Here is a 15,814-nt window from a genome sequence, read left to right as displayed (position 1 = left end):
AAATCTCAGACCTGAGTCATAGTACATAGTACACTTCTCTTGTACCCCTCCCACCACACCTAAACCCCTGCAGCATATCCCTGGTTCAGTACCCCAGTATCGAGATGGGTTTACTAGAAAGAATGATGAGGCTGCCAATTCCCTCAGGCAGGTGAGCTAAGCCAAGCAGACTCTTCATATCCATCTCACTCTCTTGCATTTATTAAAATCTAAAGCAGACCACTGAATTATATGTGTTGTACATTCAGTAAAGCCCCAGTTAATGCAGTACTAGGGTATTACTATAAACAGAATTGTCTTCATCCTGTATTAATTTAGGGAGCATAATTAAGACTTCATGCTCTGTAGGTGAAAAGAGTGATGAGGAAAGGGAGTAAACTGCCCTGGGATATTCTGATTTAAAGTCTGATTCTAACTGGTGTCTAAATGAAAACTGATACATCAACTGCACTTCAGAAACATTCAGTTGCAATGAACAGAGAAAAGAAAATTGGTCAATATTAATGCTGCAGCTTCATATCCCACAGTGATTAAAAAAAATAGGCGAATGTTGTGAAAATCCTTTCGACTTTGTCAGCACAAACTCTACGGGACTGATGAGCTCTCCTCCTGTGCTCATCTGGTTAAGGGTAATTGAATTAAATTTCCAGAATAAAAGATGGGAACATCAAATTGAGCCACTCCAGGAAATCGTTTGCAGAAGGTAGGAAAGTAGGGCAGTGGGACATGGGAACCCAGCGAAATCCCAGCGATGATTTCCTAACACTACAAATACACTGAGCATCAGCGCTCCCTAGAGAGCTCCCATCCCCAGCAATGACAGGTCTCTCCAAGAGCGATGCGGAGAGAGACCGAGAATAAGGCCACCAGGATAAACATCCAAAGATTAAAATCCAGGAATTAGGCAAAAACCTGGAGAGAGAGGGTTACTGAACAAAAACTGCTCTTGTTCCAAGTCCAAAGGCTATTGCAATCTGCAGTGGGTATATACTGCATGCCAGTGACTGTAGGCTCTGTCTTTCAAAGGACAGGGAGGATGAGAGGCTGGGGGTGTTTTCCACCTACAAAATAACTTCCGTGAGGAGGTGTAAGCAAAAAGGGCTCGGGTTAGGGTCAGTATTGAGTGGACTGGAGCTGGGCACGTCTAATATGCATCATCCTTCACACTGAACAAAAAAGAAAGGAAGTCAATAGGGTCACTGCTGCTGGATAAGTCATTGGTATTGTTGAACAAACAGAGACCAACAGAACACAAGTAGCTTTGTAGTCCAGCGCTCTGCTCCTCTAGTCAGCCAGAGCCACTTGCTCTTTTATTAGTTAAATAGTTTAGTTAAAGTTATAGCTTGTATAGTTTCCTGTAAGCCAGCCTTTGGCAGCACATTTCAGATCCAGATGCTTTCTTTCAGAATTGCTTAAATTTTTTAAAACTTTTCTAGCGATAACCAGGAAAGTCTCTCCCTTGTTCTGGTTTCACTCAAAGGTTTGTGATACTCAGGAAAAAAAAGGCATCAATCTGAAACGGTGTCTCATTCTCCTATTAAAACCTTGTGCAATAAAAAGTGTATTATTCAGTTATGAATATTTTTCTTACAAGAAAGTGTATATTGCACTCATTTTCGAGGAAATGTGTCAGTCGAGAAAACAATAAGATGAAGAATATTCCAAATATGTCAGCCCTGTTAAAACCCTTTCCTAGGTCTAAAGCTATCAATAATATAAAAAGCAGCATAAAGCCTGCTAGGCTGTAGCACTTGAGGACTAGTTTTGAGAAACTCTCCAAGCCAACCACAGGAATAAAGGGGCTCTTAGCCTATTCTACTCAAGATATAAGCTTTTTGGTGATAAAACTGAATCCTTGTTAAGGACGTTTCAACCACATCAAGATAGTGAGACAGTGTTGATCTGACCCCAGAGACCCCTAGTGGCAGGACCTCCTTTGAACTTTGAACAGGAGGCTGTGTGAGTCACTCATAGCTGTCCTGTCTTCTGAATAAATGAATCGATCAGTAGGTTGCTTCCTCTCAACTGAGTGACATGTGAGTAGGACTCATCAAATTGAAGAAGGCAGTTTCTACACCAGGCAGTGTTGAACAGACTACTGTACTACTTTTCTTTTGGTGCTAAAGAGATTCCCCTCCAAGAATTTAATAATGTGTAATGATATTTAGTCCTGTTATGCTTCATATAGCCAAAAGTGGTCCTGACAAATTCACTGATTGGCAAAATAAAACCTCCACAAAAGTGACAGTCAGAAAATCTGTTTAATATTACTAGAATTGCTGGCAGGGTTCTTGCATTGTATTGTTAAGACCACATTTCTCTACCATGAGCACAGGAAATCCATGTGATTCTCCTCAGGCAATCCACCACTCAGCAAGCAAGGATATAGGACTAGCACTGCACCGTGACGTACCTGAATTTTGAAGTGTTTGAGAAGGTTCACTGGCAGGGCCAAAGTCTTCATCGTAGGAGTCATCATTGGAGTCCTCACCATCTATAGATGACCAGGCGCGCAGTTTTGCTTCAGCAATAGCAAACTGCTCTGCCACACCTGAGACGGGAAGAAGCGCAGAGCTGTCAGATGGCACAGGGACAGCCTCATTCCCTGCTAGCAGCCTGGGGCAGGCAGAGGCTCTGAGGAAGAACTAGAAGGAACATTGTAGGGAAAGATCTTGCCCTTCCCATGGCTTGTTCCCATGACGCCAGCATCAACATGTCATAGCTCAGTTTTCAATTGCTTAGGCAAACACTTGGTAACTCATAAAAATGCACACTGCAGGCAAACTAAAAAATATAGATGTCTTGAATATTGAGGTTCCAAATGGAAAACAAAAGAATCTCTTTAAGCAAAACTGTATTTCAAATAAAGCATCCACTAAATAACTGAGATCTCAGCTACAATAAAAGCAAAGAATTGTCAAATGGCAGACCTCCAGCCATGAGAAGTACTCTCTCTTAATTCAAGATGTTATTTTTATGATATGGGTATAGTAATGCATTTAGGACTGATAACAGAAAGCATGCCTTAAGAGAAGAGATTGCGGGTGCCTGAAATGACCTGTGTATTCATGTTGTTGGAACAGAATTCTGGGAATCCTTCAAAAAATGGTGGGATCAGATCTTCCAACATTCCTTCTGTACAAAGTACGCATTTAGATATGAATCATGAGATGTGAACCTATTTCCATTTATGGGTTAACTTCTGGAGGCAGTGTTTTCTTAATGTTTAAAGTCAAAGGCCAATATTCATGTGTGCTCCTTTCTTGTGTTTTGGGCCAATCAGTGGCAGTATTGGCACTACTACAAGTATTCAAAATAATTTACACAGATTGCAGATATGATTTGGAAATGATAGCTGCATAGTTTTGGCATTAACTGAATATATCTAATGACAAAATACTGCCAAACATTCCAGCATCATTCCAGAATTATGGTCATCACACATGACTTGGAGTCTATGCGTCTTTGATCCTATGTAAGATTTACGGCCTCAGTGTCTTCTCCAGTGTTGACTCTTATCCCGTTTTGTGAGCTTTTAAACAGAGAAACAAAGAGTATATTAAACTACAAAAAGTAACCACAGAATAAAGGTGTGTCAATAAATGGCTTAAACAGACCATTATCATTAATTTGATGATTTAGAACAGAATTACTTTGGAATAAATAGTTAAGTGCCAGGGTCAAGAACCAAAAATTACTTTGCTGTTTCATGGTCATGTGGTAAAGATACCTTAGTGCTCCACAGGCAGTGTGTGCAAATCCCATAAACTTTACATGTCCCGGGTGTGCTGCACTGTAAAGTAAATGTGTTCTTCTGCCTTGTCAGGACAGAAACTGCAGGTGTGGTAAATGGAAGGAAAGTAGTACAGCCATGTACTGGTAAAGCTGCTATGCCTGTTGGCTTTGGGGACCTGCGTTGCATTTGCTTTCCATGTACAGGGTGAGCTGAGACCAGAGCAGAGGTGAAAAAGGAGACATTGTAACAGCACAGAACTATTAGAAGGTAATACCTCTGGATACACTACAAGAAGACTTTCAGGTGTTTTATTTTACTGTTCGTCTGCAGCAAAAGGCCTGATGTGGACTCTGTTTTAGAGGTTGCCATTAATTCAAACAAAAGCTTAAGCATGTCAGCTTATTTCACCACTCATGTGTTCATTAGCACTACAATCAGCATTCATTGTGAATCCCAACTCTGAAACTAAGCAATCACAGAGCATAGCTAAAAAAGAACAATTATCCTACACATAGAGTTTCACCATTAGAAATATGGCACGTTAATTTTTTCAGTACATGGCTTTTAGGCAAAATTATCTTCATTATTCATTTTATGAATTTATTTGAATGTTATTATTTGTTATTTTTATGTTATTAAATTTAATATCATAGTTACTAAATGTCAACTCGTTGTCAGTTTAAAATCCTCTGACCAAATGAGTGTGAATTTTAGAGAACAGAAGGCTCATCTTCCTACATAAGGACTTCCCAGTCTTCCCTGTGACCCCAGTGTCTTCTACCTTTCATTCCAAACTGAGTTCTTAATTTCTTAATTGAGCCCCTAACTGAATTATTAACGTTTGTCCATTAGACAGTTGAAATTGTTTGTGTGTTCTTGAAAGGTTGGTGCCTGCTATATACCTAGATTATTTTCCAAAGAAACGTGAAACCCGTTCCATATTTTTTTAAGAGCTCAAGGGCACTTAGTTATTATCTAATTCATTAGTCAATTAATTGCCTGAGGGTTCACTGGGGATAAAAATAAAGAAGATGCAGGGGTAGAATATCCAAGGATCAGGAATTGGAAGTCCTGCTTGTCTACCACAACTCTAAAAATAATATATGACAACAATTGTAATGGGAAATAAAAGAGGTGTAAGTCTCTCAGACCGGCCCACAGAGGTACAAGCACTGTAGCAGGCCCTCTAGCCCAGTTCCTGAGTGGATTATGGTTAGCTGCTAGGTTTGGAGACAAGAGGATCAAGTACAGTACCTGCGGCAAATCGTGCCTCCTGCTCTCCCTCTGTGAGGTCAGAGTAGGAGTTGAAGTCGGACTCCAATGCGGCTGGGGAGTCAGTGGGCTTGCACCAGCCCTTCCACTCAATCAGGTGGGCGACCCTGCCCTGTGCCATCGCCGTGGGCTTCGTCACATGGTCCTTCACCACCTGGGAGATCCCTGCATGCAGAGGAGCCAAAGCCATACTTCAGGAAAAAATGGGCAAGCTCAATTTAAATTTTAAAATGTGACACTTCTTTTAATTTTATTTTGCTCACCCATTGGTTCCTGTAGTTTGCATCACACTTTACTACAGTATCATGTGCTTTTACCATCACGTCATGCTTTACTACAACTTTGCTGTGGCTTTGTATGTATGATCCACTGAATAATGTCAGGGAGGCAGTGCAGTGTCAGCTCTAGTCAGCTTCAAACAGGGCTGAATGCTAGAGTTCTGCCTTATTATCTGCGTTCCCTTCAGGGAAACCACTTTAGATCAACAGCGGACAACTGCAGCGCCCAAGGTGTGTTGCAGAGTCTTCTGGGGTTTGCTCTATCAGCACTTTTAATTACATGAAGGGCTAATCACCTTTTTTATCCTTTCTCCAAGTCTGTTTGTTAATTTAAAAAGACCAATAAAACCTGTGGAAATGTCACCTCCAGGACCAGGCTACATTAGTCTTAGGTGTATCAAAAATCACAAATCAATCCAGCACTACTGCATTACCTTCTCCTTTTTACTGATCTTTTTAAGGATAGTTTAACAACTATGTGTACTCGTACTGGACAGTTTCTCATTGTAATGTGACAAAATATATCCATTTAAAAAACAAATAACTGCTGCAAATCACACCTTAGTACTGACTTATTAGCCTGGCATGGCATCTAAATGATATTCTAAGGTAAAGTTAAAATAAAAGTTCTCCTAGCCCCTTTTGAGTGAGAACCCAAGACCTTGAGTTACAGATTCCAAAACTGTCATCTTTAGTCCATAGTTTATATATCAGTACAGAAAAGTATTGCTTTTCTGCAAACATTCATGGTAGTTTCAATATCCAAGAACAAAAGATTCCCTTCATTGCACATTTTGCACATATGCAATGAGAAACTGTGATTCCCTTGAGCAAAGAGCATTGAGCTTAAAGATTAGTAGTTATTGATGTGAAACAGCTCCAGGGGGGGAGGGTTACTGTTAGTCTGGGTCACGCAGCAGCAATGTCCCATATTAGCCAGGGTCCACAAGAGAAAGCTGTCCTAAGACACGAGGTATCTGAACATTGTTATTTTGTACTGTATTAAAGAAATTAAGTATTAAAACAGTTCTTATCCGTCCATTTTCTAAATACTTTTTTCTATGTAGGGTCACTGCGGAGTCAAAGCCTGATCCAGCAAACAAGAAGTGCAAGGCAGGGTATACTCTAGGTGACAGTCCATGGCAGGGCAGACACAACCACAAACACAGAAGACATGCGCACACTCACACCAGGGCCAATTTTCCTGTAAGCCAATTAACCTACAAGTATGTCTTTGGACTGTGGGAGGACACCACAGCACCCAGAGGAAACCCACATGAACATGGGGAGAACATACAAACTCCACACAGATAGGTTTGGAATAGCCCCAGCTATTAACCTAATATAATTCATATAAAATCAATAAATTTTCATTTGATGTAAAGTATTTATTTTGCACTGGAATTACAAATGACACTTTGCACATGCCTGATATGATTAATTAAATAATTTTTAAGTCTTTGCAGGCAAGGCAATCTACATTTGCTTTAAATTAAACCTAAATCTGTATTTTCTGCAAATCTGTATTTCACCACTTCTTACTCTCACTGTCACATTAGATTCTAGGTACTGAAAAGACAAAACATGAGATATGACAAAAACATCAATCAACAAATTAGTATGATACATTTCCTGTTAAAAATCAATTAGAAAAACAGGTACATGTCAAAATAGTTCATCGAGATCAATATTTATGTTTATTTTACACCTTCTGCGGTAACCATAATTTCCAGACCTGACTTCACTAGGGACTGGGGGAAAGTGGGTTATCATATCCACTCATATCATGTCATTCAAAGGGTCTCTCTGATTATATAAGACATGCCATCTCACCATATACATTGCAACACCCACTCAGCTATGCTCTAGAATTCCTGAGAACAAAGACTCCAAAATGTATTTTCTTGTACAAATATGTATATACATAAATAAACATTTAGCATTCATCATAGTTGCATACATGATTAATAGGTAATTGTTTGTAGCGATTTTTTCTAAGGAGCAACCTGGCTATAACACTACTAGCAGCCCAAGATGGTGTTTGACTGTTGTGTGTGATTTCCACACATCTGATCTAGTGTGTGAAAACAAATCAGGATATTTGATACAGGTGGAGAGCGGACAACTGTCCATGTTATGAGGAGTTTTGTCAGAAAAGTCACAGAGCCTGAAGTGTTTGATAGTCTTCCAACATATTTTGCAAAAGATAATAATAATCTCAGTGTCCCTGGTCACGACACCGGGGCATTGAAATTGAGATCCTAGTCCAGAGGGAAGAGAGCCATCTTCTGGTCCACTGACATCACTTACAGCAGCAACCTGGTTTTCCATAAAGGTCTCCCAACACAGTACTGACCCTGTCCGGTCTTTCTCCGATTCTGAGAGTCAGGGAAATCAGTCTTGATGTAAAAGCGGTTTTGCTCATACTGTACATCATAGAGCACGAGGAATGAATTAAGGTAATTTGCAGCCTCTCATCTAAAGTCTAACTGCAGTGTCGGTAGGCAAAACAACAAAGATTTCAGACCAGACAAAGGGCAGCACTGGCACAGTCAGGAGAGCCTGTCAGAGGCAGTGAATTAGGAGCAATATTCAATAATTTATTCAGGGAACTTACTAACCAGACAGTGAGTCCACAGGTCACGCCTCTCACATTTATTTCAGAGCTCTCAGGCTGGCTGGCAGGTTGGTTTGAGTTTTGCATAACATTGAAGACTAAATGTGTTGTGTTTGAAATGGATTCACGTCCTTCTGTATTGCTGATACAAACGTCCCTGTGATCTACCTTCACAATTTCTAATCAAATAACTTCTGCAGATGGAATACATCCCACTGTTAACTGACTGCACTCAAGCAGCTGCTAGTCCCTTTGCCACATCAGAAAGACTTACTGTGCGTGTATTTTAATTTAATTTTAATTCATCTTTTGGAATTGTTCTTTACAAAACAAATTGGCCCCTTTGCTATATTCTTCTCTTTTTTTGAATGAAATTTATTTTCATGGTTAAGTACAACCATGTGCTCATTGTTCAGAAAGAAAACATAAACACTTTGAGTGCTGGGTTTTTTTAATGTATGACAAGCATTAAGAGGGAGCTTTACAGCACATGTGTAGCATTTTCATATTTCCTTATTTGAAAAGATATTGCTGTAGCCAATAAAACCAAGATATTAAAACCAGATTAGTGTGCAAGGATGCAAAATTGATGGGCAAATTAATATATATGCATTCCCCTCTTTAATTGTTTCATGTATTTATTCTACCGCAGTCCAGGTAGAAGCTCTACTGCACATATTTGGTCATTTGCCAGACCTTAAATTAAATTTCCTCTTATTTTTCACCTTAATATTAAGAGGGATGCATAGACCAGCTGGGCACACTGAAGTCAGTACCCTAATTATAAGGGGGAAATATCCATAATAAACGCTTAAACTATTTATGGAACTGTTCATTGACTAAATGTTTTAAAAACCTAGAATGGTGTAAAATGAACATAAAAATGTACACTCTCTAAGACTGTAGTAAGTAAAATAAGTAAAGAGATGCTGGGTACTACAAAAAATGTAATATTTATTCAATGGATGTATCAAAAGCCTGCCACATTGACACAGAAGGTGATGTGCGTGAAGCTGAATACAATTTGAAAATACGTTCTAGTATGGTGACTGTATGCCAATAGCCACCCTGCAATAGCCACCCTGCAAGGAATACTTTGGTAACAACCCCAAGACTAACACAACTGGTTCATGTCACTGGTGTCTTTATTGTTTATAGTGAGCTGACAGTTACTTAATATGCAAGGTACATGTTAAACATTTAAAGCTCAAAATCATCTACCTTTTAGGTACTGAAAAGTATTTTAAATTCACAACAAACAGGTGAGAGCTCTGTTAGAATGAAAGTAAAAAAAACAGGAGTCACAGAGACTATAGTTGAGATGTATCTTCTCAAACACATGTTTAAAGAAGGGAAGGAATTTACCATGTAGTGATGACCGGGCCAGTGCTGCAATTTCCTGAATTGTAAGAGCTCTTCTTGATTTTGGTAGCATTTCGACAGTGTCTTCAACATTTACCTGCAAAAGACATTGAAGCATATTTATAATTGGGTCTTTGTGAAACTGTGTGCTCCACACACCATGCACCATTCTAATACAATCAAAGAGGAGAAGGGGAATCAATAGACATAGATTAGATGGACAGATTTAGTTCGATACTACTTACATAGACAGAATTATAAGCAAAAGAAGACATTTCATATTACAGAATAGCAAATTCTGTATTTTATTGAATCCCTTGAGTGAATATTTTCCATTAGATGTAATCAAACATAAAAAGTCTGTTTTCTGCACCTTTCTTTTCCTTTAGATGTCCCAATTATTTTTCTTGTTACACGCGCCTCAGTTTGGGATCTATAATTCGAAATGTCACTGCTGCATTCTTTGGACACACAGTACACTACATTGGATAAGCAGCAAGGTTGAGGTTTTGGAAGGAGGACTGAAGCAGCTTACACTCATTATGTTACAGGCTAATGGGTGATAGGCAAGCTACAATGGATCAATGTTGTTCATGAAACTGAGAAAACACCGACCAATTTCAAATGAGCTGTACCCCTGAGCAATGTTCAGTCAAAATGTTTATCTTCTGCTGACAAATCCTGGCTGTAGTGGTGAAACAACATTGACCAAATTCATGTTGGTAGTCTCTTTACTATACAGCCCTTCCTGCACTCAGAGTAGAGCTCTTTACCATTTCAGACACTCAGGGGCACCTACCATTAAAACCTTAAGAAAAACTGCAGGAGAATGCAGCTCCAAAGAATCGAAAACTTTAATCCTAGGAAATGTGCAGATGAAAGGTCATGTTTATCTCTAATGATGTTTTAAACACAAGTAGAAATGGGATAAAATTGAGTAGGTATTTCTATCAGATCTCCATACAGTCACTGCACATCTTTCCAGAAACCAGGAACGTACAAACCCAGAGTTTTCAGAGAGTGTTGTCGGAGCAGACTTTGTTTAATTGGATTTAAGCAATGCCAAAGCACAAAAAGTAAACAGAATTAAATACTAATTGTGATGAACATCACCATCACATTTACTGTAAGTCTGTATATGAGGCTGTGACGAACCAGACAGAAAGAGTTAATAAATCACAAAAACTTTAGAATGAGCCAAGAGCACTCAGTTCATGATGGTCATCAGGAATATTTGAAATGCATGTTTATACTGTAGACTTATAAGATTAAGGTCCTATCTCCAGAACAACATCAGTGATGATAACTGTTGGCGCTGTCATTGCTATTTTATTGTTTTATGCACATAACTGCAGAACTGTATTGACAGAAAGTTCGAAAAGTCTTGCCATGAGTGGACTGTATCAATGCACCAGCAGGGAACAAGAAATTCATTGAGTGATGCCATTAATTTGATTTTTTTAAAAGCTTCCACGCCTATGTTAACAGTAATGGATGCATATATGTATATATTTGCATCGCAGCAGGAAGACTGTACGCCTTTGTAGAAGGGAACACAGTGCGTGAGCTGCATTAAAATAAACAAGGAAAAGACGCGCTAGAAAGAAAAAGGAAACAACAAGACATGTCAGTAAGGGGACGAGCTTCTGAGCTGTCGTTCTCTTCAGCAGTGAAAATAACACATCGCAGATCACACCAGAGTTGCATCTTTCAAGAGACCCGAGATACGAGACACTTGGCGGGTATGCCTGGTCTAACGGGGCAACAACAGAAGGGGAAACTGTGGAAAGTGAGCGTATTAGCGCAGCTGACGTCACGCCTTCACGCATTTTCATACCAGCTGCATCCCAGAAATCAGACTGGAATACGATTCTTTCACCAGGGAACCCCACACGTGTGGCTCAGAAGCGGACAAGCTGCTAAACACTTTAATTGTTGTTTCCCTCTTAACATCTTAAACGAAAACGTGGTTAATGAAAAGTTTATAATTCCCAATTAAGCAAATGGTCATTATTATTATTATTATTATTATTATTATTATTATTATTATTATTATTATTATTATTATTATTATTCCCTTAAACTATAGTTTTGGAGAAACATTTTTTTTATTTGAATTTATTAACCTTGCTGTAAGAAACGTTTAAAGGAGAACACTATATTCACTCTTTTTACAGCTATGGGCACAAAAAAAATCAGGACACGTCCCCCCACACGTCTGCTAAAATTACATCATTCTTCAATACAATCCGAGAACCTGATTTTCGACCAAATAAAGTCAAAGTGTTGCTTTAAGACGTGAGACGATGCTTTGTAGCCTCAAGGGTGGAGCATATCTGGCGCACCTTGGAAAGCCGAACTGTGGATTTCCAGCGTGTGCATTCTGGTAGGACGATCTCCGTTTTGTTCCGGAAAATTAACACAGATCTGCACGTAGTTGTGCCGAGTGCAGGCGCGTACTTCGGACAGACAGGCTGCCAGGCAACACTAGCCCCGCTGATGTGACTTAAGTGGACCTCTTCCGCTGCCGCAGGTGCTCAAGGCTGCCGGAAAGAGCAGATGACAGAAGCAGAGAAACATGTTTTATGACGTCTTCAAAGCGCTCCGTGTAAAGACGGAGTCTGACCAGCGGGAGATAAGACATACCGTACGGTCTAATGAACAGAGCAAAAAGGGCTCAAGCTGCCATTATTCGGTTCATATGACAGGGTCGCCTGTGGCTCGGTGTTTAGTGTAGACTACTCACATGATTGAGATGGCAGTGATTTAACGATAAAAACAATTTACATCGAACTGGGATCCATCGATCACAGAGAGGAATATATTTATGGGACCTGAAGAACAACAGAGACCACGTGGTACCCGAAGGTACCGTTTAAAGACAGTGAATCACAGCATAACATGTAATTGTTATGAAATAGTGTGGAATAATTCTCCGATCACTGTTTATTTCATGAAGTGGACCCCCTCTACCCTGCCTGCAGGCTCACACGGCCCGTTGCGAGGTATAGGGAGGCGAAGAGCCGCCTGTGCACAGCGAGAGCACACCGCACAACACAAACAACACCAGCTGCAACAGACAGGCAGGCAGGGCAAGAGGCGCCCCACGGTTCAGCACTTGGACAGCTCTGGGGGCTCCGATTACTCTTCTTCAGACAACTCGTACTGTTGACACGTTTTTTTTTTAAGCAGCATGCAAGCATTGTCAAGCACAAACATTCACCACAAACCAGTCTAACTCGGTATATACAGCACATTAGGTAATGATGTAGTAATTTTGAGATACCCCAGAGACTTCTTCCGCAACCACACCACTGATTCGATCCGAAAACAGCAGCCTTTCCATAGACGAAACGCCGTAAGCACAGTCCCTCCTAGCGAACATGCCACGTAGCCGTGTCGCCTGCTTTGCTGTCTCCCTCTCTCCCGGCTTCGCCGTGGAGCGGATGTCTGTGACTCCCAACTTTATGCGAAAGGTGTATTTCTATAGCAACCCGTCACCATGGAATGATTTCTCCCAGGATACGCGGAGTGATTTGCAGATGACGTAACATGCGGCACATTGGGTGGTTACTGCTGCCTGCTGCAACTCCCTTCGCATCTCCTCGGTAGTCTCTTTTTCCCCGAGCCGCTTGGACGTGAAGACCTGTGTGCTGTAACTAGGAGGTCTGCACGGTTCAGATACCGAACTACTGGTAATTTGTATATCGTGCCTGTTCAACATGTGAAGGGCGGTTTGCAGCAAGTACTGTACCAGTGCTTCGCTTGTACTGCAGACGCCAGTCAGCCCCTCTAAGTCTTAGCTCCTAATCGTACAGGCTATGTTAAACTAAGTGGTAAGCAAGCATATGGCTAGCTCGATTTAAGCGGCTCCGGACTGCCGGAATGATGCACTTTTGTAGAAGATCCTCATTAGGTTTAACGTGCGAACCGCCTGGTTGCCGTATGGTCCCCTCCAAGGCGATCTTATTTTCCCAGAAGGCTTTGTCGTACAACAAATGGACACCCCCACGCACCTACAGTTTTGTCCTTTCATCGTATTATCTCATTTTGACCGCTTTGATTTATCTTGCTTTTTTTATAGACAGAATGGATTTCATTCTTCCCTGCGCAAATTGTCTCTCTTCTTCTTTGATTAAAAATAAACTCAAGCCTAATTTCCCAGAAGGAAATACGAAAAAACGAAGACGATTTTTTTTTGTTCTCTGGAATAGCTACACGGTGTAATGCAACATGAGAAGACATCGTTTAAATAAAATAACAGGAAGCAATAAGGGTCCAGAGGGGAGAAGAGAAATAGGAGGGGATGACGAACCTTTTCAATATGTGGTAACTCTTCAAGGAAAACAATGTTATCTGCAGGCTAACTTCTCCCAAAGTCAAGAGAGCAAAGCGATGCAATAACCAACAGCACAAACCATCTTCTCTTCAAGTCTATTTAAAATGTAAATCAAAAATGTTTGAATCCAAAGTAAATATGAGAATCTCACTCTTGTTCTTTTGTTTTTGTTGTTGTTCAACCTGTTATGCCGAGTTTGACCCTTCTTCACAAGCATGCCAGACTGCGGGATCGGCGAGTAACGGTTTTCATCCTCTGTTACAAGCGTTTCAGAATACAGGAATCTGAAACATGTTTTTTAAGGTGCAAACTTACATTATTTGCTTAAATAATGTTTCCAATATTTCCATTTTTGTTGTTGTTGTTATTACTATTAGTGGTGGTAACAGCACCTGTTGTAGTAGCAGCAGTAGCTGCAGCAGTAGTTCTTCTCATTTCAGTGCGTCTCTGTAAATATAAATTTGGCTCTAAAATCTATTCCGATGTTGTGGTTAGCTTCCCGGTTGAACCTGAAGTGCTACAGATATATTGCTTGCGAATTGTCTGTGCAGAAGCCGATACAGGCTGAGACTTGGTGACGAAAAAAGCACCGTGATGAGGGCTGACAGTCTTTCAGCGCTAGTTTTCAGCGCTGGGCAGGGTTTTGAGCAGATATGCGCTTAAGAATATAAACGGGTTTATCAGGCACACGAAGTTGAGAAGCAGGTTTCACTGATGAGGCATAACGTGTTGCTGTGGTAGATGCTCCCATAATTGCTTTTAGCAACATTTGCGTGGCGGGTAATTTTTTTAATGCGCCTGTGCGATAAAAAGAAAATGCCATAAAATGTGATTTCATCACGAGAAGCATCTGTTGTGAGCTCGGCAAGCCTGGCTGCATATCCACTTCGTTTTTCTTTTCTTTCTTTGTACTAATTTGTTCTAGCAAAATAAACTGCAAATTGGATTCAACAGAAAATGGATTGGATTTCATAAAGGCTGTGAATGGAATGAGAAAATCCATTAGGACAAGGGTGAACAACTGTATCTCCCATTCCACTGCAGTTCCAATCTTCTTAGTTATTGGCCGTCTACATAAGCGAAGTCTAGTGACTAAAAGCAGTACAGCAGAGGTTTTTGGTCAGGTTAAAGTCATACAGTGATCTGCCAATGTTCCTTACCTAGACATCAGAAGATGGCCACTTCTCTACAGCAAAAATCCTATTTGCGAACCACCACAATCTGGAGGATTACAATAGATCCATCCTTCTACAAGGAATCTCATACAGTAGGGTTTATTCTTCTTTAGAGGAGAGGGAGTGAGGTTGCAGATCTCATGTGTGCCTCCAGCTGTGGCTCTTCACAGTGCGATGTCTGGATTAACCCTCACAGTTATAGTCGGACACTATATCCTCTCACCGTTCATGTGCCACCTCTTTCTCTTTTATCCTTTCTTGGAAAATGAAAACAAATAGACTGGTCTAGTTACAAATCCAGGACATTTCAGTTGGCACTACCGAAATCAAAAATATTTCCACCTTGTCTTATGTTAATGTGATGCTTCTAAATTAGAATAAAATAGAGTGTTAGGCTAATGTGGTGTCAGGAGTTTCATGAATATGGTCTTCAGAGTTGGAGCTCAGGGATAGTGAGGGATTGATTAAATCTGACTAATGCATTCCGGAAATGGACTGGGGCTGATAAATCATTATAATGTCCATTTAAGAGACTTCGAACATTGAAATTAACTTCCAGTTCAGCCAAATTCAAAAACCATATGCTGCATGTGCTCTCATCAACCAAGTGAAAACCAAAGCTCACCAACTACAATTCCCAAATCTTTATATTAATGGTAGGAAATACTGTCCTCTGGGAAAACTTGTCCTCCTAGACCAGTTTTCATTGAATATCATGTATATCACAATTACATTAAAATATGCCAACCTAGTCCTGTCATTACTGCAGAAAGCTAATTTTAATAAATTATCTCAAGGTAGTATTTAAATACACAAGCATATTTAAAGTAAAAAGAAAAATACTGTACTATCAGTTAGCTATTTCTACTGTATGTTCTATTGATAAAATATATGTTGTGAGGTAACTAAGTTAAAAGGGTGTACTCTTATGAGTATTTCCCTAAACATAATGAGGTGGTAATTAGTTTCTAATGATAGTGTGGAACCCTCTGATCATAGTCATGTAATTACATCACTGTACAGTCTCTATGATTA

General features: G+C 40.1%; 1 protein-coding gene and 1 long non-coding RNA gene across 6 annotated transcripts in view; one reads left to right on the top strand and one right to left on the bottom strand.

Moving 5' to 3' along the window:
- fam131ab (family with sequence similarity 131 member Ab) overlaps nucleotides 1–15,814 on the bottom strand; it is a 34,109-nt gene that overhangs the window by 9,260 nt on the left and 9,035 nt on the right. For 3 of the 5 annotated variants that reach the window (XM_015361436.2, XM_069197479.1, XM_015361437.2), the window contains 3 exons: nucleotides 9,269–9,362; nucleotides 4,991–5,173; nucleotides 2,414–2,551 (listed from right to left, as the gene is read on the bottom strand). In XM_015361436.2, coding sequence (XP_015216922.1) covers nucleotides 2,414–2,551; nucleotides 4,991–5,173; nucleotides 9,269–9,338 — 391 coding nt within the window. In that variant the 5' untranslated portion in view covers nucleotides 9,339–9,362. Of the gene's footprint in view, nucleotides 1–2,413; nucleotides 2,552–4,990; nucleotides 5,174–9,268; nucleotides 9,363–11,610; nucleotides 11,694–12,551; nucleotides 12,763–15,814 lie in introns of those variants that run through there. The other 2 variants (XM_015361434.2, XM_015361438.2) reach the window with 2 other exon arrangements.
- LOC107079174 (uncharacterized) lies at nucleotides 12,897–13,760 on the top strand. The gene is made up of 2 exons (XR_001480144.2): nucleotides 12,897–12,960; nucleotides 13,350–13,760. It is a non-coding gene; the product is annotated as an uncharacterized lncRNA (long non-coding RNA).

The sequence above is a fragment of the Lepisosteus oculatus genome, chromosome 13, assembly GCF_040954835.1.
Source record: "Lepisosteus oculatus isolate fLepOcu1 chromosome 13, fLepOcu1.hap2, whole genome shotgun sequence".
In the NCBI taxonomy this organism is placed as follows: domain Eukaryota; kingdom Metazoa; phylum Chordata; class Actinopteri; order Semionotiformes; family Lepisosteidae; genus Lepisosteus; species Lepisosteus oculatus.
The sequence above is the reverse complement of the archived record's forward strand: the minus strand, read 5'-3'. Positions and strand labels throughout refer to the sequence as shown.